The 25,094-nt window shown below is 35.5% G+C and overlaps 1 protein-coding gene across 1 annotated transcript in view; it reads left to right on the forward strand.

The window, feature by feature from the left end:
• Il1rapl2 (interleukin 1 receptor accessory protein like 2) overlaps positions 1 to 25,094 on the forward strand; it is a 1,209,823-nt gene that overhangs the window by 919,322 nt on the left and 265,407 nt on the right. Inside the window, exon 6 of the mRNA XM_051141602.1 lies at positions 13,988 to 14,062. Coding sequence (XP_050997559.1) covers positions 13,988 to 14,062 — 75 coding nt within the window. The remainder of the gene's footprint in view (positions 1 to 13,987; positions 14,063 to 25,094) is intronic.

The following is a 25,094-nucleotide window of genomic DNA, read 5'->3' on the forward strand; positions in this document are numbered from 1 at the left end:
AAAACACTATTGCATATTCATCCTAGAGAGATTAGGGGCAAAGATTCTAGTTTTAAGTTCAAATAGAAGAGTTTCAATGACAGCGCTGCACATTTTGCTAGCTAGGTGACTTTGTTGAAGTTATCCAACCTCCCAGAACCTTAATTTTCTCTATGATAACGCAAGAGTAAAAGTAGTCCTTACCTCCTAGCAATATGATAATACCCAAGTGAAAATAGGATTCCACAAAGCAGTGGTCAGTAAACTGAGCCATAAATACTGATTCTAGCCTTTAGAATCTACAAGTGAGTTCTTAGGTCAACATTTTAAACTCTCCAAGCCTCACTTTCTTTATCTGTGAAATGTAAACAATCTTTCAGTTTATAGGTTTGGATAGCTTTGGTTTTGTTTAGTGACAGGCTCTTACCACATTGACCTATACTGATCTTGAAGTTGGGATCCTTCTGCCTCTACCAACAAAGTAGAATTTGGTGAGTGGGACTGTTGCCAGAGTTTTAGGGTTAAAGAATTGTCCCTGGCAGCTCCACCAAGATAAGCTCAGCTACCAGTTCACAATTCACCCCTTAAACTGATTAGTAACAGCCCAAAACACAGATTTATTTATTCACTGTGATCACAATTGTAAAAGGAAAAAATTAAAAACAAACGGATCCAGTAACTCACATCAGGGGCATGGGCAGGATATTTAGGTTTTAGTAGAGGTTAAAAGGTACACGTGAGGAAAATGTCTTGGTTGAGATGTGGTCCGGCTCACCACTGATACATAATTATCTGGGCCCCAGTCTTTCTGTAAGGTGGTCTGAGAATCTTTTGCAAATTTGAGAATATTTTCCTGAGAGATAAGGTTGCCCTCTGGCTGGCACCAAGCTTCAGCCTTCCCCTTCCCCAAGCATAATATACTTACAGATATTTTAATTTTGATGGGGTACATTATTTTAGTAGCACTATAGCTAAAGGGAGTGGTACAAATGTGTCTCTTTAGAGAGTGTCTCCCTTCCTGCCAGGATGGTTGCATCATCCTGCCTGGCACCAATTTATAGGCTTTGATGATTATGCATTTGGCTTTCTCTTGTGGAAACAAATTAGTTACTTACAGTTGTGAAAAATAAATGTGGAAATAGCTCACATGGAGGAGGCAAAAAGGATAATGCCTGTGATTGACACCAGCTCTATTTCTACTTCAAATCCTGAACTAAATAACTCTTTATATTAGAATGGTTTTACACTTAGGAAAATTTCTTCCTGAGTTCTAAATATGACATTTTCTTTAATGTCTACCAAAAGAATATTCTGTAGATCAGATAATCATTTTTGTCATGGAACACTTGAATCTAAAGAGAGTGTTTATTTAATACCAGCACTTGTCTCCTCATTAGGGACTATTAATACATCTAAACAACTAAACTTGCTTAAGTGGTATTTCACTTTTCCCTGCTCTTTTGCATTACAAACCATTACATTGACAAGCTATGAATGCCTAATTAGTTTTGGCAGCCATAAGAAATAAGGCATTAATCAGGAAAAGGAAAGTTTTAATACTAGCCTGAAAACAAATGTATTAATAATTGTCTTGTTAGGTTTATATTTTGAATTTTGAATTTTGAAATACAAACAGTATATTAACAAGCTGATTTGGCTGAAATTAAACTGGTAAATAAAAGTCCACGTAATAACTATATAAATCATGCAATGTACATTTTACTCTGTGTCAGCCAAAATACAATAACTTGTTTTCTTTACCAGTCTATTTAAGCCTGGGGATATAGCTCAAAGCTTGTCTAGTATGCAGAAAGCCCTTCGTAAACTGGCTGTGGGAGTGTGTGCTTATAATCTCAACATTACCAGTGGAGAGGCAGGAAGACCATGTGTTTAAGGTACTCCCTGGCTTTAGAGAGTCTGAAGCTACCCTGAGTTATATAACATATCTCAAAAGCCAAAAAAATTAAAAAATCAAAATTCTACTTATATTAGATTTGAATATTTCTTGTGGAATGGTGCTTGGCTAAACAGTATCCCTTCCCGAAGATGACCATGTTTTTGTTGGCTATGAATATATTATACTGTATAGAAAACAGAAAACAGGGCTGAAAATGGAACTATGGTTGCTAACTACGTGACTGAAACAGGGAGCTTAAGCTGGAAGAGCCAGATGATGCTAACATAACTACTTGTTGCTATAAGGAAACACATGAGAAAAGCAAGTAAAGGAAGGAAGGGTTTATTTTGGCTCACAGTTGGAAGTTACAGGCCATCATGGTTAGGAAAGTTTGACAGCTCCAAGCAGCTGGTCACACTGCATCAGCACTTGGGAAGAGGGGAGAGACGATTTCTTGTGCTAAGCTCAAGTTCTCCTTTTTATTCCTCCCTGCACTTGAGTTCTTCGAATGAAATTACCCACTTTCATGAGAAACCGCCTCCCTCAATTAACCTGATCTAGAGACTCTCTCATAAGCATGCACAGAGATTCAGTTCCACCATGCTTCCAAGTCCCATCAAATTTTAAATCAGGATTATCAATAAAAGGGAGGAGGAAGAGAAATTTACTATAAAGGGGGAAGGACTCAGCTTGCCCTTGCTAGTACTCAGGATTAAAGAGAGGCAACCCTGAAGAAATGTGCATACTCTATGGGATCTAGAAAAGGAGAGGAAGAAAGCGCTCTCCATGGTGTAATTTATATAACCTAGCCCTATCTTAAGTTTTTTCTTACTTCATGTACATTAGTATTCTGCCTGCTTGTATGTGTGTGTGAGGGTGTCAGATGCCCTGGAACTGGAGTTACAGACAGTTGTGAGCTGCCATGTGGGTGCTGGGAATTGAACCTGGGTCCTTCAGAAGAGTAGCCAGTGCTCTTAATGGCTGAGCCACCTCTCCAGAACTGCCCTACCTTTATTTTAATCCAGTGGGAAGTGAAGCAGAAAATTAGGACATCATATGAAACCCTATTGATTCCATGACATACATGGTGATTTCTTTTTTGAGATTGGGTGTCACTATATAGACATAGCTTGCTTGAAACCCACTATATATATCAAAGTAGCTTCAAAGTCGAGACCCTTCTGTCTCAACTGTGATGCAACTACAAGTATATTCTACCACATCTTCCTCTAATAAGCTATATTTAAAAAATTAAAAAATAAAGAGTCATAACTCTAAAAACAATGAATAAAAGGGACAGTGTAGTATAATGGCTATCAGCTTAAACTCAAGGGTAAGGTAGATTTGTGCCCTAGAGCTGTAGTATATTTACCAGCTATATAACTTTGGGCAAATAATTTGATCATCTCAACGAGGGTACCCTTTCTTATTTATCAAACATTGACAATGATGGACCTGACTTTATATGTTGTTGTGAGGATTGAATGAGAAAATTAATGTACAAAGTGCCTGGTTTTTTAACTTGTGCTTAATGAATTTTAACTATTGTGCAGTGGTAAAAAAAAAAAAATTGGACTCGTGTCTTGGGTTTTAATCCTTTTAGGACTAATGTGCAACATGATGCTGAGCATATCCATTTCTTTTCTGCTGTTCTGTTTCTTCATCTGTCAAAAGGTTAAGACTTTGTCTACCTCTCGAATTACATATCTTTGGGCGTCTTCTATTCCTATGCATTGTAATCTGGGTGAAATTCTAGAACTTCACAGATCAGCGACCATAGGGGAAAATGATGATCATTTAATGTGAGTATAAATTATTCCAATTCCAATGTTTAGCCTCTTATATCTATTTTAATTCTAACTACATCCCAGTTTCTGTGTAGGAACAGAACACAGACTATCATGTTAATTTTGTTAATAACAGCACTGGACTTTCTTTGACATCTGCAATATAAAAGTCATGAGAGTACTATTTTAGAGGGGAAAAAAAGGCAAATATCTCACCCGAGACAGAAAAGGCAAAATCAGGGGAAATATATTGTGAAAGAAAAGGGTGGGGGCTACCATCCCAACCTCTGTTTAAATTTCCATTTCTCCCCAAGGTTGTTTTCTTTTCAAGTTTGAAGAAGTTGCTTTATGTCTGAGCAGATTTGTGCTGAATACACACTCGTCTCTCCAGAGAAAGACCCTGTGTCAAACGGCATTGAGAAGAAATTGCCCTACTTTTGTGTTAAAGCTTTCCCCAAGCTTATGCATTGCTCAAACTCAAATATTAGGAGAAATAAATATGGCATCCAGAGAAAAGGTCATGCCAGGGCAACTTCACAGCAGCCCTGACCACTCACTACCCTCAGGGCACATCCTCTGAGTTGCAAGGACAGACACAGGCTCTGAGCCAGTTGCCAGGGAGGCTCTGAGCTGGACAGGGACAATGGCTACGTGAATTGCATCTTACCTCCCCAGGAACTTATCATCTCCCTGTTAAAGAACCATTTGTTTATTAAAATGTTATGAGCAACTTCATGTTCTATGCTGAAAATGACTCTAAATTGAGTCAGGGATACACTTTGTGCAACATGAATGTGTTTTTCCAAAATAATTTAATCCTCTAAATATGACTTCCTGGTTTGTAACAAATTTGTCCAACACACCTATAAGAGATATGAGACTGTTTCATCAGTAAGTTACTTAGTAAAGAGAATTTTTTTATGCGGGATAGGGAAATGTGTGACATAGGTAACTGAATGGTTTGACAGACTCCAAATAATTATGCGACTCACTGATCTTTTAACTGAGTCCTGAATAGCCTTTTCATTATAGCTGAAACATCTAGAGAAAGCATCCCTTTTGTAAGTGGACTTAATGAGCAGTTCATATCATCTTGTCTGCTGTTACAGATAAGGCAGAGTATACAATAATGTGGGCAGATGAAAATAATTATAAAAAACTAATTCCTAGAGTGGATACTTGAAGGAGGTAATAACAGACTGAATTAAAAACAAATCTTGAGTTTTTAACGGATATTTACTTATGTAAAATATTCCCTCTATCTCTATCCTAAAATGCCCCAAAGTGGGAGAATCAATCACAAAAATTTCTGATTATAATCTCAAAGAAAAACAAACAAACAAAAATAATCTGAAATAAAAAAATATTCTCTGACTCACAGCGATCTGGCTGCCTCTGCCTCCCGAGTGCTGGGATTAAGAAAATACTATGGTGAATTTGATAGCACCCTTCCGATGTTTTTTGATATACACAAATATAAACCACAGGGGAAAAATATTCTCTGATTTCATATACTTGTACTATGGTTCACTCTGTTGTCCAACATTCATACTTTAGGAGGATTCTTATTTCCCTTGTACTATGCATGAGTTCAGTAAATGAACTAGGGCTCTGTATGTTTTCTGGTAAACTGCCTTCAAAGGAATAAAGCTTTCCTTTCCTGTAATTTGATGAGAGAGAGAGATGCGTAACCTTGGACACCTAAAGATTTGACAAAAAAAAAAAAAAAAAAAAAAATTGAAGTGAGGAACCCAGAACAAGGAATAGGACAAAGGAGACTCATATGTGACAGATCCTGTTTGTGTTTATATGTTTGGAAGACTGATACTGAGATAGGTTAAGACTGATATTGAATTATAAAAAGTGTGTGTGTTTTCTTGTATTATCACCTAAATCATGTAGGGTCTCATCTTTGTAATTCCATAAAAGATATTTAGATTAAATAGTAAAATATGTACACTGTATTCAGATTAAGAAAATCTATTTAGCTGGGAGCAGTGGTGCACATCTAAATCCAAGCACTCTGGAAGGCAGAGGCAGGTGGATCTCTGTGAGTTCGAGGTCAACTTGGTCTACAGTGTGAGCTCCAGGAGACCCAGGGCTACACAGAGAAACCCTGTCTCCAAAAACCAAAACCATAACACATCTATTTATTTCAGTTTTAAAGAAAAATATATTCCAGGCCTTAAGAAATTGTTACCTAATTACAAAAGGAAATATAAAGTATTTCAATGAGGGATGTTACTTTTAGTATGTTCAGCATTGAGAAACTTTTAAATTAAGTCTGTGTTCAGTGTATGAAATGTTTATACTAATCAACCATCTGTGTTAGTCTTATTAATTGTGGGAAACTTTGAAAGTTATTAACAAGATACCTAGCTTCCCAAAATCCAATTTGCTCAGGAAGAGCTTCCTTTTTGTTTTCCCATAAAGAGATTATATCCATTTTCCTTATAAAGTCCTTAATTTCCTCTCAGCACCACATACTTTATGATTCTCAGGCACCTTACACCTTAGGGGCTGATGCATAGATTTGTTATGACCCCTCCTTACCCCCTTTTGAAGTACACTGAGCAAATACCATTGTAGTGCTTAGTGAAACACACAATGACTTGAGTAGTAATTCTATATGTTAAAAGCACATCTTCAGGACATCTTATTAATAGTATATCTCCCAAGGAATATTGTTGACATCGAAATTAATAAAACAAGCCCATACTGTGAATTGGCTATCTAGTTTACTTTTTCTTTTCTTTCTAGTAGCAGCCTATATTTCCTTTCTGGTTGAGGGTTATTTCCAATGAATGATTTTGTTCCCCTTTAACTGTTGGACAATGTGGCATCATCATTATAGGTTTTCCTGACATCTGATTGAGCAGAGGCTCTTCTGTATCCAGCAACACACAGAACAGTTTATGGTGAATAACTGTCAAGCACACTGGCTTTCAACCTGCCTAATGCTGTGACCTTTTAATACTGTTCCTCCTGTTGCAGTGACCACCAACCATAAAATTGTTTTTGTTGACACTTCATAATTGTAATTATGCTACTGTTGTGAATTATAATGCAAACATCTGTGTTTTCTGAAGGTCTCAGACAACTCTTGTGAAAGGGTCATTTGACGTGCAAAGGGGCCCTGGCTCACAGGTCTGGCAGTAAGGGTTAATAATTTAGAAATTGATCAAACCTGTTGTGGGGGATTCTTTCCCTCATGATATATATGTATACTTGACTGTAATAAAAGCTCAAATCTTGCCCATTCAGCTCATCTTTCTTAGGGTTTTAAAACTTTGATCAAAGTGAGATAGAACAAAATAGTAAAACGAATAAAGTGGAACACATTTGGAAAGCTATAAAACCAATTTTATTCAATTGTGTACATAGTCTCAGACTATTATTTAGTCCTCCTTGTCTATACATCTGTTCCAGTTTCTTCCATTCCAAGACTTAGATCCCCAGATTTCCCGGCCATCCTTGAGAGAGCCCTGTGATAAATTTTCCTTTTGCTGTATATAATCAGCCAAATTGTGTTCCTTGCAATCAAAGAGTCCTGTGGGAAGCCCTATTTTCAAGCAAAAGTTAATTTGGAGATTATGTTTATTTGTTCTACATGGGCAAAGATTACCTTGTATGCTGACGTATTGGAGGCACGATCCTCATCATCCAGGAGGTTAAAACTCCAGTTGGGATGACTTACATGCCTATATGAAGTGAGGATTACTTTATATTCAAAGCAACACTTGCTACTTGCCAGATGAATAGTTGAAAGAGCTTGCAAATACTTCAGGATTTCAGACAAGAAAAATAAATTAGCTTCTGTGGTTACCAGGCAAGCTGCTATTGGAGGTTAGGTAGATTTCCCAATAGAAGCAGAAGATACTAGGGAGAATATTGTGGACATGGTGATATCAGACAGACCTCAATTCAGATGGCTGCTTTGAGAATCAAAGCTGTGGGACCTTACGTGCAAGTTGTTGGTCAAATGTAATATAAAATACCTTAGAATGGTATATAATAACAGAAGATGCCAAACAATGTGTCTTAGTCAGTGCTTTATTGCTGTGAAGAGACACCATGACCACGGCAGCTCTTATAAAGGAAAGCATTTAATTTGGGCTGGTTTATAGTTTAAGAAATTTAGTCCATTTTCAGCATGCCAGGAAGCATGCCCACATGCAGATAGATGTAGTGCTGGAGGAAAAGTTGAGAATTCTACATCTGGATCTGTAGGTGGCAGGAAGACTGAGACACTGAGCCTGATTTGAGCATTTGGAAACCCCAAAGCCTACTCCCAGTGACACACTTTCTCCACCAACGCCACACCTCCTATAATCCCTGTTAAATAGCACCACTTCCTAATGACCAATCATTCAAATACATGAGCCTGTGAGGCCATTCCTATTTAAACAGCCACATAGTTGCACTGCTAACTAATATAGATGATAACACTTGACAACTATAAGCTTGATGTGAGTATTTAAGTCAAGATGCAGGTTTAGAAATTAATGTAATGTGCTAAAGTGGAAACTGAGAAAATAACTGATATGTAGAGTTGATAAGTTAAAAAATAAGTAAAAATTCAAGACCATTTTAAAGACTGTATTGTTAGTTGCAATGATTTATGCTCCTCTCTGATAAGTTCAGATTTTTATCCTCCAGGATATTTTTAGGTATGAACAGCCAAATGTTGCAACAAAAATAGAAATGTTCGTATGTGATTTCAAATACTGTTGAAAATGGTGATTTTTGGTTTGTGATTTTTTTTACAATTTTTTATTAAATACTTTTTACATATACATTTATATTAGTACACATATATGCAATAAACTACATACAGCAAGAAGAACCACGAAACAGTCAGGAATTATATGCATGTTCCATTTGGTCTGTGACTTTAAGGCTTTGTGGGGGTAGTCTAGTTGATTGATCTTAACAACTTCATTCCAAAATGGCATCATTCAAGGAATTAATTGCTGCACTTCGCTCTCTTCCACTTGATCTTTTTAGAAATCTAATTAAGCAGACAAATGAAAAGCAGAAGAGGACAATAAAAATGGCAATAATAGTGTATAATGTGTAGGCAATGTAATCAACTGATTGATCCCACTCAATAAATAATGCTACTCATATCTTTCACAACAGTCATGGAGCTGTCAAATCATCTCAGCTACACTGAATGATCTGGCGGTGCATGATGTAAACCACTGCCTTCCCAGGAAAAGAGTTAATTTGAGCACACTCCTCAGGAATGTTAGTGTCAAACACATAAAATCTCACTTAAGGAAGAGCAGGCAGTAACTCTAGTAGCTTCCTTAGCACATTAAGCACAGTGTGTTGGTATACTCTGTAGAGCAATTATATTTAAGGATAATTAAACACAAGCAGATAAGCAGCTACAGATGGAAGTGCAGGGGAGGGAATACAGACTGGAGTATGTGCATCAAACTGACTCCCTTGTTTCCATTATTTCAACCACAAATCACTCCCTCTGAAGGTCTAGGGTGAGGTAAATGAGTTCTCTGATGAAATTGTAAATGTCTACTCAGTTGTTCTGGCGGCTTGATGTTGGTGGTTCTTGTCTTCTTTTCCTAAGCAGGGAGGGAGGGAGGAAGAGAGGGAGGGAGGGAGGGAGGGAGGGAAGGAGGAAGAGAGAATGAGCAATGAGCTGTCCTGCCCATGGTAGCATGTATGTTAGCTAATCTTTAAATCCTATTGTTGCATGGGATGGTTTATCATCATACATCTGCAGTGCTCCCTGGCAATTCCCAGGCATAAGTATGGTACTAGAATTAAGTGAGGTTCCACACAGTTAAACGTCCCACAGGGAATTGGTGGACTCCAGATGCAATTTCAGTCCTTTCTTCTCGTGGGTTTTGGATTGAAAAGTGTATCTTTCCAGTCCATGCATGCTCTTTGGTGCTTCCCTCTCTGTAAGCCCCCATGGATCTATGTTAGTTGACACTGTTTGTCTTTTGGAGGAGTTCTTGTCCCTTCTGTGTCCTTCAATCCTTCTCCACCACCCTTCCACAGGACTCCCTGAGCTCCACCTAATGCTTGGCTGAGAGTCTCAACATGTGTATCAATCAGCTGCTGGGTGTAGCCCCTCAGAGGACAGTTATGCTAGGCTCCTGTCTGTAAACATAACACTATCGTTAATGGAGTCAGGAATTGGCTTTCTCCCATGGGTAGGCTTCAGATCAGGCCAGGGTACACATATTGCAACCAATGGGCAGTTTGATCCTCATGTGGATCCCCTAGTAAGCTGAGCAGGTGCTGTCTCTGACATCGACTCTATTGCCTACTTTTGAGCACTTCACCCTAACCTGGCTGCTTGCCTGGCCTCAGTGAATGCAACTTGATGTGCCGGGGTGGATTGGGGGAGCTTCCCTTTTCTGAGGACAAGGGGAGGGGATAGAGGGAAAAGAGTAGGAAGGAGGGACCAGGAGGAGAAGAGGAAAGAGACTTCAATCAAGATGTAAAGGGAATATATAAATTAAAAATAAATTTTAAGAAAAGCTGAAGAAAGCAAAGAGAACGGTGTATATTTATGAGAATGCCTAAAGTCATCATAGTTCAACTGGCTGATGGCCATGAAACCACTTGATTGGCCTAGGAGTCAAAGAGGCTAAAATAACTTTTGTTTATGTGTTTGTTTTGGTTGTTGTTGTTGTTGTCAGCTATTTTACCTATCTCCTACCTACAATATATGTGCCCTTATACTCATCATACAAACAGGGAATTTTGGTCATAAGGTCACACTAAATGAAACATTGTAAGCTCTGCTGAGTTGTATGTCTATGTTGAAACTTCAACTGCTTCTTTTATAGCTCCAGGTCACTACATAAATCACACATAATAATATATCTAAAACATCTTGAATGTTGTGAAAAGCATATGAGTATAAGATACTTGAAATTGGCCTTAGTATACATAGCTATGACTTTAGTAGTAGATATTTAACTATGAAACTGGGGTAGCTATAGCTGAAGAACATGAGCCTGGATTCATATCCTACTGAAAGCAGAGAAGACCATAACTTCAGCACATGAAGTACATTGCTTACATTTGCTTTCCACCAATAGCACTCTACTTAATTCATTTATGGATATGAATTTGTGAAAGAAATTAAGAACACTCTCCAGGGAATCTCAGTATCTATGATTTGGAAACATAACAAAAAGTAGCAACAATTCTACAAGGAAATAAAAATTATTTATATATAAACAAGACAAAATATTGTCTATGTTTTACTTCCCCTTCAACCCTGTTTTTAAAGCATAGAACATGTATACTATTCTAAGTGTCATTAATTTTTTGAGGTTATAATTATATATTTTCCTTTATGTTTCCTCCTTCCAAGGCCCTCCCACACTCATTGCACTTTTTAAAATCCATGGCCTCTTTTTAAATTAAATTTTTATATACATATATGTATCTATGTATATGTGTATATGTATATTTCTAAATATATTCCTGCTCTGTTTATGTAATGTCACTAGAATATGTTGCAGGCTGCCCATTCTGCATTCCCCATGTCTCCCACTATTCCTCAGCTAACCAATTTCTCACCGTAGTGGAAACCACGGTTACAAACTGTACATATATCTATGCCAGAATGGCCCATATGTATCTATATTTTATACATTTTTACAAGTTCACAGTTACATATTCATGCTATATACAATATTTATGATCTTGTTTCTTTACAATTTGTCTTAAGATGTTTATATAAAATTTATAAACTAATGTAAATCTATCTACTATATCATAATAAATGGTATAATTATACACCAGGTTTTTTTTATTGATGAAAATTTAAGTTGTTTCAAATATTTAGCTATTACCAATAGTAGTAAACTGTGCAAGCCAAACTGAGCCCCTGATATGACTGGACTTTGAATTCAGATATTTAAGCTATTATTCCTTATATTCTAATTAATAACTAGAGATCATGTTATTAAAATTAACTGAAATTAATATATCATAAAGATGATATAATAGACTTTTAAGTCTGTGTAAATTATCCACAAATCTGCTTGCTTCAAAAATGTTAAATTTTGTAGAAACAAGTTGTGGCCTATCAATGAAGATTTGTTGAAAACGCAAGCAATTTACCCACTAAACCCTTCCTATCTCAAGAAATTGAGGAAGCTGGAACTTATATCATACAAATATGCTTTCTACATAGCTTTCTAGTATATATTTGTTATCAACAATTATTTTTGAGAATATGACAAAAAATTTCTATTTCTTGACCTTACACATCAACACTTATCACTTTTTTCTAAATATATTTGCAAATATGAGACAGACTACTTTCATATCAGCAAGGATTTCTAAGAATGTCAATTAATGATGATTTAATGACTACCTTTTATAACAGTTGAGCGCTAAGCCTCCTGTGTACTATAAAGGTCTATAAAACATTTTAAAGAGGTAAAATCCAGTTGCATAGCTTAAGCAAGACACACATACAGTACAAATTTAAATAAATTCAGAATATGGCTAATAGAGTGAAGTAAGGTTGTCTCTATGACAATAGTACACATGACATCATCTTTTTTTTTTTTGGCTTTTTTTTTCTTTTTTTTTTTTATTAATTTATTCTTGTTACATCTCAATGTTTATCCCATCCCTTGTATCCTCCCATTCCTCCCCCCCCCATTTTCCCATTATTCCCCTCCCCTATGACTGTTCCTGAGGGGGATTATGTCCCCCTATATATTCTCATAGGGTATCAAGTCTCTTCTTGGCTACTTGCTGTCCTTCCTCTGAGTTGACATCATCTTTATGTATGCCAGGCCCTCTAGCTGCTTTCTTCTAGTTACTTCTCTGATTTGTTTCTTCATCTTTTTTAAAATGAGAACCATCAATGATCTTTTATTTTATAAATATTTTAGTTGATTCTAAATGTAATTTCTTTTTTAAAACTTGTATCATTTTTTACTTTTACAGATACTTTTATATTAATATACATATAAAATAAACTACATATAGCAAGAAGGACCACAAAACAACCATGAATTATGTAAATTCATTGCATTCATAGTGTTTTGCCTATTTATATTTAAGATTTGTTTCTTCTTTTTCTTTTTAAAATTTCTAGACTTCATCCTTGTCTCAATTATTGCTTTGCCCTGCCTCAACTTTAGTACTGTGCTTTCTTACCTACCTTTGTTCTTCCCTAGCACATCCCACATGCCAAGTTAACGATCATTAGATTCATTACCTTTGACTCATTGTTTTATTACAAGTAGTACCAGTGACACTCTAGCCTAGACATATCATGTCCTAGTCTGTCTGCAAATTTCCTATGACCCTTCTGAATTGAATCCTTGCTTATCTATGTACTGTCATTTCCAATTTGTATTTTTCCTGCCATGCGCAATTGGCTCTCCACATCACTTGTTGAATTCCTTTTCATCAGATCATTATTCTTGACAACTTTGATCACTGTGCCATGGTTTGTGTTGTTAAGGTTTCATTAAATTATTTTTCTTTACGCTCTGCTTTTCCTTTTTTTTTTTTTTTTATTCTTTACATTTTACATGGAAAAAATAAATTTTACGTGGACATCAAGTCCCTTCATAAAAATTCCTCCTGATCCTTTCAGCCAGCATTGCCCTCTCTTTCCTCCAAGTCATATATGTTTACATTTCTTACTACTTACGTGCTACAACTATAACCTTTCATTAGATTATACTATGGTTTATTCTATTTTTTATTTTGTTGTGCTAGTCTAGAGTTTATGCTCCTAGATTATAAATTGAGAACAAAAAAGAATATTTTACCTCCTTGTATGTTAACCCAAAAAACCTGACTTTGTAGACAAAAGATGCCAACTTTTTAAAAAATCTAAAGAAGATATCAGTCCTTTCTTGTATTGCTTAAGATTAACACATAGGGATGACTCAGACTCTTGGAAGCCTTATGCTCCTGGGAATCTCCACTACAATTCATTGGGACTACTTAGTGCCACAGAGCAAATATGAGAATTTAATGTTTCTCTGATTTTACTTTTTAAATCTTCATTTGTTGTCACATGCAAGCTTATAAAAATACATCCAAAATAAATAGTCCATTTGTTTGAACTTGTTGGAAAATATAGATGTGAAGATAGCCTATTTTGAGTGAATCAAAGGTACTCTAAAATTGCTGGGAATGGATATTGTATGGATAGAGTAACAACCCAAGTACAAACACTGTCTGATAAATGTTTACACACCATCGAGTCTACAAACATTAAATATCATACATGGTAGATTATTCCTTACCCTATAATTTATCTCAATTTTCCATTACTTTCTTTCATTTTCTCTTTTAGCTTTACTCACAGACAAGCCTCCCAAGCCATTGTTCCCCATGGAAAATCAGCCAAGTGTTATAGATGTCCAGCTGGGTAAGTCTCCTTCTGGGAATAATAATAGATCCTACACTTGTTCTCTGCTAACAGATGGAGAAAATTGCACGAACCAGGAAAGGTTTATTGCCACTGTTATTACATGCAAATCAATTTGTGTTCTGCTCATTTATAACCCTGGCATTCAGTACAATAGCAGTTTAAGGAAATGAGTTTGTATTGCATCAAGGAATGGTAATACTAATTTGTTATACTGGATATTAAGTGTGCTATGCGACAGAGCTTTTTAACTCTCTGATTGATAGATTCATGGTTGTCTTGCATTGGTGATTGGTACAGAAAGACTTTGATATATGTCAGCCCAAAATGTTAATTTGGAGACAATTAACTTCTAGAGACTAAGCACTTCATAAAAGACCGTTCAGCCTTTAAAATGATTTGATGATATTATTTTCAACAACACATTCCAGTGTTATTTAAAATGCATTTTAAGGACAAGATCCAAAGCATCTGTCAAGATAAGTAACAAGGTGATTTATGAGTACTACTGTCTTTTCACGAATATAAAAGATTGAGTGTGTGTGTATGCGTGTGTGTATGTGTGTGTGTGCATGTATGTGTGTGTGTGTGTGTGTGCATGTATGTGTGTGTGTGTGTGTGTGCATGTATGTGTGTGTGTGTGTGTGTGTGTGTGTGTGTGTGTGTGTGTGTGTGTGTGTGTGTACCCTTCCTCCAATCCACATGATTTCAAGAACCATAATGAAATTCAGAGGCAGAAGTCTGGTTCTCTTCCAAAGTGTGGCCTTTAATCAAAACTACATTACTTAACATTTGTGAGCTTTCACCTATCTTCAGTTTAATCTTAGTATTCTCAAGTGTTTCAAGTTAAAAAAAAAAAAGACCACATAAAAGAACTGAGTAAGTTTTTGAAAACATATGAACTTTTGCAGTTTATGATCATGATGGTGCCTAGCAATTATATAGCCAAGGAGGATCAATTAAACCCAATATTTCATTTCTTTGGGAAATTGTGTACTGCCATTTTGATTTTTCCAACCAAACGTGGGTTCAGTCTGGTTTATCCTATCTTCAAAAAAGGAGAAAGAAAATGATATCCTCAAGAGGTCACTGCTCTAAAATGTAGTTTTCCAATGCTGATTCATAGCATGAGTGCCTAAGTTAAGTCTGTTTAAACCAAAAGAGGAGATATAATAAACCTGGGAGTGATATCTGATTCACAAGTGTTGAATTATCAGACTATGGTTCTTCCAACTTCCCCATATTACCTTTGAAATCATTATATTTTATTAAAGAAAATGAAAAATATAGATGTGCTGACATCCTTTCTACCCAGTTAGTTTTACTCACATTTCTCCACTTAAACTAATATGGGAATATGCCAAGGGTACTCTGTGGGTTCTGAGCAGTTACATAAAGACATTTAATGAAGCCAGGCACCTTTAATCCCAGCACTCTGGGAGGCAGAGGCATGGAGGTCACTGTGAGTTCGAGGCCAGCCTGGTCTACAAAGTGAGTCTAGGACAGCCAGGACTACACAGAGAAACTCTGTCTCGAAAAAAAAAAAAAAAACATTTAATGATCTTTTATTATTAGGCTATATTGGGGGTTCTGGTGATATTATCTTACAAGAAAACATGTATACTAAGCAGAGAAAACAAAATTTGCATAAATATTGCAAATAAAATTTGAGTGAACTTTATTTATGATGACTATAGTTAGAACTTTGCTTTTCTTCTGCCATTATATACACTTCAACAGAGAAGTTTAAGAATCACTGTTCAAAACAAGGATATGGGCTCTTCTAAGGGATATATCCTACTCAGTTTCCCCAAGTGTAGCCTCATATAGATTGTTTGTAACATCTACAATATGTTTGCTTTGCATGAACACTTATTCCAACACATACTAAGACAGCTCACCAAAATTATCACCTTATAAAGTTATTACCACAATATGATTATGATTTCCATTATGTATAAAGCCAAAGTTTTTAGTCTGAAAACAATTTTTAATAGAAAATTGGATAACTGCCTTCTTTTAATCCTGAGTAGCAAAGACACTATCATGAGTACTGTAAATATCAGCTCCTGGATCTAAATGGAAGATCTGTAGTTATAATGATAAACACTTGAAAAAAATCTCACTACAGGAAAAGAGAAATAGCAAAAAATAGTGGTTTATCAGATACTTCCACTTATATCTGAGGAAATTTAAAAACTCAATATAAGGTGGTATTATTGGTGAGACACTTTAGTATATATTGGAATACTTGTTCACACAAAGCACGTTGAATTTCAAAATTTAATATCAAAGGTCAATAATTTCATAATAATGAAAGCCTCCAGAAATTATTTTACACTCGACTCTAAAGTTTATCATCAAGTGAATTCAGCTTCAGGCATCCTCAAACTGACACAAGAATTTTAGAAGTTCCCAAAGAACTCAACAGTCCAATCCAAATAAATACCTAAGTGCCTTATCAAATGAGGCAGTGCTGCGGTAAAGATACATGTTTCTGCTGCTCCTACAATACAATTTTGGGTTTTGTTACTCGCCCAACTCTTGGTTGGCCTCAGAGATCAGTTTTTCTAATAGAGAAAAGCATAAAGAATGTTCTGAGATTCTAATGGCTAGGTTGAGAAAAACTTGTAACTTGTCTCTCAGTCTCTTGATCAGCTGTAAAGCCACTACGTTATGTGAAACTCACACAAGCCACATGGGTGTGGCATCAATCATGTGGAGAGAAAAAGTCCAACGAATACCAAGGCATCAGACATGTAAATGAAGAAGTCTTCTTTGAAATGAAGCATCCAGCCCAGGTGTTCTAGCATAGGTTTTTTAAGACATGTGATACAAAAGTCCCCAAGAAAGTCAGCTCATTGACAATGGCCACTAAAATTGAGATACTTTGTTAGAGGATACTATACTATTGTAAATAGAAAGAAAATTCAGTTGTCTAGAGCATTTTCAGTTCCATTTCCTTCACCTATGGAGAAAAGCTTATACTCTCATCATGCACCAAGGATATTTTATGGGAAATATTGAGCATGAATTTCCAGGTAGCTTTAGAAACATGGTCTGGAATAATTGTAAGGAGTCTGTTTTCAGTTCTGGCCGGTCCCAAACGTAATCCAATGAACAACATTTTTCAGTAAAAATAAATACTTTTAAATACATAGATTTGGTATCTGTAAAGATATTTTGTGTATCTCTAGAGGAAAATAAAATATCTCAGCTTCCTTTCTCCTGGGTGTAATCCATTAGTCATCCACGAGGCTCCAGAAATTTACATACATTTTTGCTGACATAGCGATGACAGGTGAGTTGTTGCTAAATTGTGTTCACGTTATGATGCTGAGAGAAGATTAATTTTTAACTGAATAACCATACACGTTGAGATGATAAACACATTCTTAACAAAATACTCGGAAAACTCCTGCTCCCATATAACAAGAGTATGCAGTTGACGCTGTCTGGAATAATACTCCAAATGAAAACAGCAAAAAGAATGTACACCAAGAATGTGGAAATCCACCAGTTTCCACTTTCTGATTATTTTCTTTCTGTAATGGTAAGTTTAGCTTTATATTTAAGAAATAAACCTTTACTATACCAGTGTTGATAATTTTCTCAACAGATGAATAAAAAAGCTTTTAATATTTTTCCCAAAACTACTAACACTGCATTACACTTTCCTCTGCTGTTTTTAATAACACAATATTAAAATATCATGGGGCATTTACCTTACCTGAAATTTATTGATGTTGGAGAACATCTTCCTTACATACTACCTTTATCAATGAACACCAGTGCATACCTTGCATACTCTAGAAGTTTCTGGAAGATTTGAAAGGCCATAAACAAATTATAACTCAAAAAATTGAGATCTGCCATACAACTTTGATTAAAAGTGATATTGAAAATGTACCATCATGGAAGCTTCTTGGATGCTTCCAAACACCTAAAGCTAGTCGTAGAGAATCATGTAGAAAGTAAATAATGTCAACTTTACTTTCTATGTTAAAGATTCAAAAGAGAAGATCAGAAGGCCTATGGGCATATCACAAAACTTGGGATCAATGGAACAATTAAAGCAGATATTTCAGATATTTCAAACACTTAATAGTTCTTTAGGTGAATGTGATCTTGTATAAAAGATATGTTTTCTTCCTTTTCTAGTCTCATCCAGAATTTATTTTGTTTTGACAGGTTGTTTAGATTCATATTTAATGACAGTGTTATGTGCTCCTGGATCAACCTCTCTCTATGTGTATAGCGAGTGCCAATCTTCATCAGAAATCAATCTCCCTAGCTAGGCATGGTGGCATATGCCTTTAATCCCAGTACTTGACTTTGAGGCCCACCTGATCTGCAAAGTGAGTTCCAGAACAGCCAGAGCTACATAGTGAGACTATCTTGAAATAAATAAAGCAACAAACAACAAAGCAATGAATTCCCCAACACATCTTCTACTAAAAATTAATACAATTTAATTTTAATAAATTAACATTAGGTTTCCTAAGAGACCATTGGAAAAGTCTCTATAGAAGCAGAAAACAAAATGTAAAACTTAATGCAACATGGGAGTGGAAGGTGTAAGAAAAATAAACAAGCAAACAACAACAAAACACTAAAGTAGGGAAGGCAGGTGGATAAGCAGAATTTCAGAGCAATGTGAGAATAACTAAAACTGTAATGGAAAAGGGGAGAGTGACTATTCTTGTAGCAGAATCTTACATGTTACAGGAGTTCATTCAACATCAACACCCTTACATACACCTATAATCTCAACTCAAACACGAGATTTATTAGAAATAAATAAAAGTTACCAAAGGTTAAACTTTTTAAACCACAGCCTTTCATTATGTACTTCAATATGGCTGTCATTAAAAATGACTTGATGGGGGCTAGTTTGGTGGCTCAATAGGGAAAGTGTTGCCACACAATCATGAGGAATTGAATTATAATTCCTAGCACCCAGACAAATATCAAGTGTAATGGCATGTAGCTGTAAAACCAGTGTTGGTTTACGGCACTGGGGGAATATATGGCCATCTATTCTGAAGTTCATTGACCAACCTACAAGATTCAGGTTCAGTGAAAGGTAATCTCAAAAAGTAAGATGGAGAAGGATAAAGATATCTGAACCTGACCTTTGGCTATCACATGCGCATGCATATATGACTTCATCCATAGTGAATCATCTGCACACATGCACAGGCACACAACACCTCAAAGGGGAAAATCTATTTATTACACACTTGAGTCAGCTTAGTTTACCCAAATTATACAACTCTTCCTAAATTTCAAAGAGAAGAAGCAAATCAAAGGAGATCAACTAATTATTATAAATCATGAGACCAGAATTATTATTGCTATGAAAAGCAGTACATAATTATTTCATTAAACTGTGATATCATATGGCATTTGCATGATATATATTTTGACAAAAACAAAAATATCTATGATGATGATGATGATGACAATGACAATGATGATGATGATTATTACTGCAATGCTGAGTATGAAGCTTGCTCGGTAATTTTTTTTTTTTTTTTTTTTTTTTTTTTTTTTTTTTTACCACTAGCTGTATTCCCACCCCTATGTTTTTGAGATGGAGTCTAACTATCTAAATCAAGATGTCCCTGAACTCTCTAAGTAGTCCAAATTGGGCCTGAAATAATCATTTCTGCCTCCAGAGTGTATAAATTACAGTCACGGATTGTTTTCTTTCAAATATATTAGTAGTACCAGATACCTGTAAACTAATCATGATATGTCTCAGCTGTGTCTTGAAAAATCTATTTATAAGGGAGCAGAAAAAATTTCCAATGGTTGCATCATGCCTAGATTTTAAAGTATAAAAAGGATACTTAAAGTAATTATCTAAATTATGAAGAGATACCTTCTACCTCAACTGCTAGAACACTTAAGGGTTAGTCATATGTGAATGTGCTAGACACTTTCTTCAGGTCTCTAGATATGTAGCTAATGTATAAAATAAAGCCATGTAAAGGCATTTGTATTTAAGTAAAATACACACCACTCAGGCGTTAAGGGAATATCTACATAAGTGTTTTCCTGTAGTCTATGGTACATAATTATAGTTGGTGAAAAAATGGTGGTCTATTTTTTCCACTTTCAGACATTTGAAAAGAATCCATTATTTAATGAATGTCATGGATTAGAAGATTGAACTACCAAAAACCACCACAGAATTGATGCTACTGCTATCAGTTCAGATAGAACAGACGTTAGGGTAACAATATATGCCCACAGTGGACACACGTTCATAAAATATAATTCTAACAGTAGAAAGTTCTTGGCTTTGAATATATTTTTTGCTTCTCACTTAAGCTTCCTATACATGGATTTTAACAATAGGTTGTATACAGCTCTCTGTCATTTTATTACACAGCCTTACAGACACCTTTGCTATGTGCCTTGTGATTCATAGCCAGTTGCTAGATGTGTCTAGAGCTTCCAGATGAGTTTACCATTCAGAAAGGAATTCAAGCCTTGGTTTCAAAAGTGGAAAGCCAAAATACCATTCTTTAAATAATTTCTGTTTTCTTCCTAAATCAAATCACTGTGGATACTCACATAATTTCCAAAGGATGGTTGCTTACCTTCTGTCCAAAAATCTATTGAAAAAAGGAGAGCAAAGCAGTGCTGCTAGTATGATGGAACTAAACAAACAAAATGTATAACATTCATAGGCACTACGAATATGTTGTAAGTTGCCAATTTGGCCTTATTCTTACAAACTTCTTTCTAGCTCTGAAAATTTTTATAATTACTCTCAGCCCGTTTTCACCATGTAAACAATAAGATACACACATACACACTCACACACACACACACACACGTTTCTCAGAAAATATACAGACAGTCAATAAATACTTTAAAAATGTCTACTATAATTAACAATCAACAAAGTGTAAATCAAAACAACACCAATACAGATCTGCATGATAATTGTCACCAACCAAGCTTTGGTTTAGTTTATAATCATAGTACTAACCTGGGAGTAAGGCTAATGTATATTTAAATGTTGCATATGATTACAAGACACTTTATTTTCATGAACAGGGAGAGCTCTGGCCCACTGAAGACTTATCTCAGACTTTAATTTTTTTCATTAGTTGCAGATGTGTTTATAGTATACCCATTGCTATAATGGTAATTTTCTCCATTTATAGCCAAGATGTTTAATTACATTTAACTTGTTAAGATGACAGCCATAGTGTGTTTTTAGGCTTATTTCGATGATGATTTCATAATACACAAAAAGTATGAGCACGGTGTGGGATGGGGTCACACACTAGAGAAAGAATCGTTTTTCAAAGCCCAGTTTAAAACCTGTTTTTCTAAATTATGGCAAAATTAAATTATTGGAGGAGGCAAGAGATTCATGCTATATAAGAGAATCAAAGAAGGAGAAGGGTGAATTTCAATATCACGTCATATTTACACAGTGTGTTTCTCTAAGGAACTCAAATAAATTTCAGGCACTATTTAATTAATTTCATTAATAGTTCTGTAAAGTAGAATGAGTACAAGATAACATTAACCATCGACACATGCAGTGATTAAAGTCTTTTATAATACCCACAGGCAGTTTAGCTGAACATACACAAGAGGGATCAGCTGCATCACTACCGAATCAGTGATTATTAGCCTGGTCCTTAGGAATCAGCCCAGACTTATTATTACCCTGCTATTATACATGTATGAATGTATTACAAAGATTGCTTACTCAAGTCTCACTGTGTCTATTTTCCTTTTCAACCAAGTAGATTATTAACCTCAAAACTCCTGTTCTCGTAAATGACCATTTTGTTTATGAAAAATGTACTTGAAAATGTTCCATACTGGTTCTCCATAAATCTATTTATTTTTGTTCCCAATGTTGATTCCTGAGATTTCAGCTTTTACAGCCTTCTGATATATAAAGAACTCTTGAAAGGGAAGGTAAATGACAGCTTGTACGGGGCTAATAGAAGTGGGGAAAGGTTATAGTTTGCAGAACAGGAGATCCTATTTACCTATAACATACAAAATTAGCTGAGTGAGAGTTAAGTTTTCATTTGTCAAGGTAAAGACCACAGTTATATTGTTGTATGAAGCTCTTGTCTCTGCTTAACATTATTTGACTTTCATTTTGTCTGTATATCCTGATAAATAATTCTATTAGTCACTGTCCAGCTGTCTTTTTCAAGAGGATTATTTTAGTGGTATAAATAATCTACTCTTCATCGTGTTTCAAATCCACCCATATTTTTAATTCTAAACATAAGAAAAGAGTGAATTTTTCTTATTCTTCAGGACTTTCAACACATACCATATTTTAATCTGAAAAAAAAAAGTTTAAAAAAACAAATATTACATTCCAACCACTAGGTGAACAAGCCAAGATAATTCAAAGTAAAATATTTCAATTTTCTTTCCCTCTATTTAAAATGTCACAGTTTTCCTCTTTCTCTCCATATAAGATGGAGAGGTGTAGTCTTACAATGTACATTGTCTACCTATGCTCTTATTTCTACAATTCTCATATGTTTTGATAGCAATAAATCATCCCTTTATGCAACTGCACCTTCAAATTAAGTTTCTCAATAATTATACCAAGTGATCGCCCTTACTAAATAAGTGAACATACATAGATGACTCTGGTGTTTTTTAATGAGCATTGCTCCATAGGTGCATATATTTGAACATTGGGTCCCAAGTGGTGTATAATGTTTGTGGAGGCTTAGAAAGTGTGGCCTTGCTAGAGGAAATGATGTACCACTGAAGGGGAGCTTTGAGAGCTCAGAACCTCACCACTCTGTTGGCTCTCTTCTTTGTGGTTATGGCTCAGGATGTGAGCACTCAGTATTGACTTCTTTCTGCCATGTCTGCTTCGGGCTGCCATGGTGAACTCTTTTCCCTCTGGAATCATATGTTCAAATAGACCCTTCCTTCTATGAGTTGTCTTAATCATGGAATTTTATTATAGCAATAGAAAAGTAACTAATACAATGATCAATGGAGTTGACATTGGCAATATAGCAGAATAAGAACCATACATTGTCCCCCGAGAATGAAAAACCAAATGACATATATCTTCACTTACCAAGTTCTTTTAATATTCTACAGGGGTACACTACTATGTCCTTTGTTGCCTGTCACTATTCATGTGCTTGAACATTATATACTGAACATCTGACTAATTATGTCACATTCATTTCTTATGCCACTGAAATATAACATCACTTCTATTACTCTATCAAAACTTGTAGCTCACTAATATTTTAATTATTCAATTTTATCACTTTCACTAATTATTTTTACTCTTTAGAACATTCGCTTACTTTTTCTGCACTATTGGGTTACCTAGCAAAGAATAGGCATTAGTATATCTTTGTTGTAAACATAAATGTAAATTTCTCTTTCTGATATCTCTTCCTGTACATCTAATATTCTGACTTTGGGTGGCAGCATCACAAGAGACTAATTTGTGTCACACATAACCTAATGTGAATGGAATAAACAGTTTTTATACGCTTAGTACTATAGACCAATTCAAGAAGGATAAATAGGTTACACATTCCTGGGGAAATTTAGAAAGGCTCTCCAACTGGAAAAAAAATGATGAACACAAGCCCAGAGTAGACAAAAGTCACTGGCTCTTGAAAAATCTTAAAAGTCCTTAAGAATTTCTAGTTGAACTGGGTAATAAAGTTCTGCCTTCAGATCGAGTCTGTAAACATTGTGCATTCCAACATAATGTTATGAAGCACATGAGAAAAGAGAGACATATGACCCAATCCAACTAATCAAACCTCTATAAGCTGGATAAGAATCAATGGACATATATGAATGAAATGTAAAAGAATTAAAAAATACTCATAGACATACTGGACGAACACAGGCCAAGTTTCTGTTTACTGAGGTTGAGAATGAGCACAGGCTTGCATTACCAAACACAAGAGGCAGTAGAGGAACAAATCAGTCAGAAAATAATAAAATAATAGTAGTAAGCCCTTCCTATGGATAAGCCCCTCTAGTCAGAATATAAGAGTATGCTAGCAGATTTTTTTTGAAACCCCATACAGATTTCTGTAGTGACTTCAATTGTTTATACATTCCTACCAGCAGAATATACAGGTTCTTTTCCTCCATAACCTCACATAGATGGAAAATGATAAAAAGTATAATAATCAAATGAAAACAGGCTTGATCCTAGATGTCAGAGAAAATATATTTTGACCTAGAAAATGTCATCGACCCGAAGAAGAATATTGTATAATAGTAACATGGTTATTTCTCCAGTCATACATGGCAGTGATGACTATATGGAAACTCAACTGCTGAACAATGACACATACAAGGCAAACACTAGTGAAACTGTAGGATAAATCAGGTACATTTTCAATTATGCATAGAATAGTAAGAGTGAAAATCCAAAAGGAAACTTTACTTTCACATTTCCTTTGCTTTCCAGCTATGTTCACACTTAAATGATAGTCTCTGATGGACAGCATACATTGCTACGCATTTTTATTTTCACATATTTTGTAGTTTGGGGAATTCATCCAAGGGCCTATGTGTGCTAAGCAAAATTCTACCTCGGAGCTCTGTCGATAACTCAGTATGTATTTTTTCTCTGAATCCATTCAACTGTTCTATATACTTGAAATAGTTTAATTAACCTTAAATTTTTAATTAACTTTTTGGTAGTCTACAAAATAATGGATTTCATAATGACATTTCTAAGCATGAATACCACCACAATTTGTTTATATTTGTCCTCTATGCTGTCTTGTTTCCTTTCTCTCTTTTGCTGGTCCCCTCTACCCTCCAAATATCATTTTCTCTTTTCATGGCAACTCTCCCCTCTTCCCCCTTCTCTCTCTCTCTCTCTCTCTCTCTCTCTCTCTCTCTCTCTCTCTCTCTCTCTCTCTCTCTCTCGTCTCTCTCTCGTCTCTCTCTCTCTCTCTGTCTCTCCTCTCTGTGTGTGTTGTGTCTGTGTGTGTGGTGTGTGTGTGTGTGTTGTTGTGTGGTG

Source organism: Acomys russatus, chromosome X (genome assembly GCF_903995435.1).
Source record: "Acomys russatus chromosome X, mAcoRus1.1, whole genome shotgun sequence".
NCBI classification, from domain to species: domain Eukaryota; kingdom Metazoa; phylum Chordata; class Mammalia; order Rodentia; family Muridae; genus Acomys; species Acomys russatus.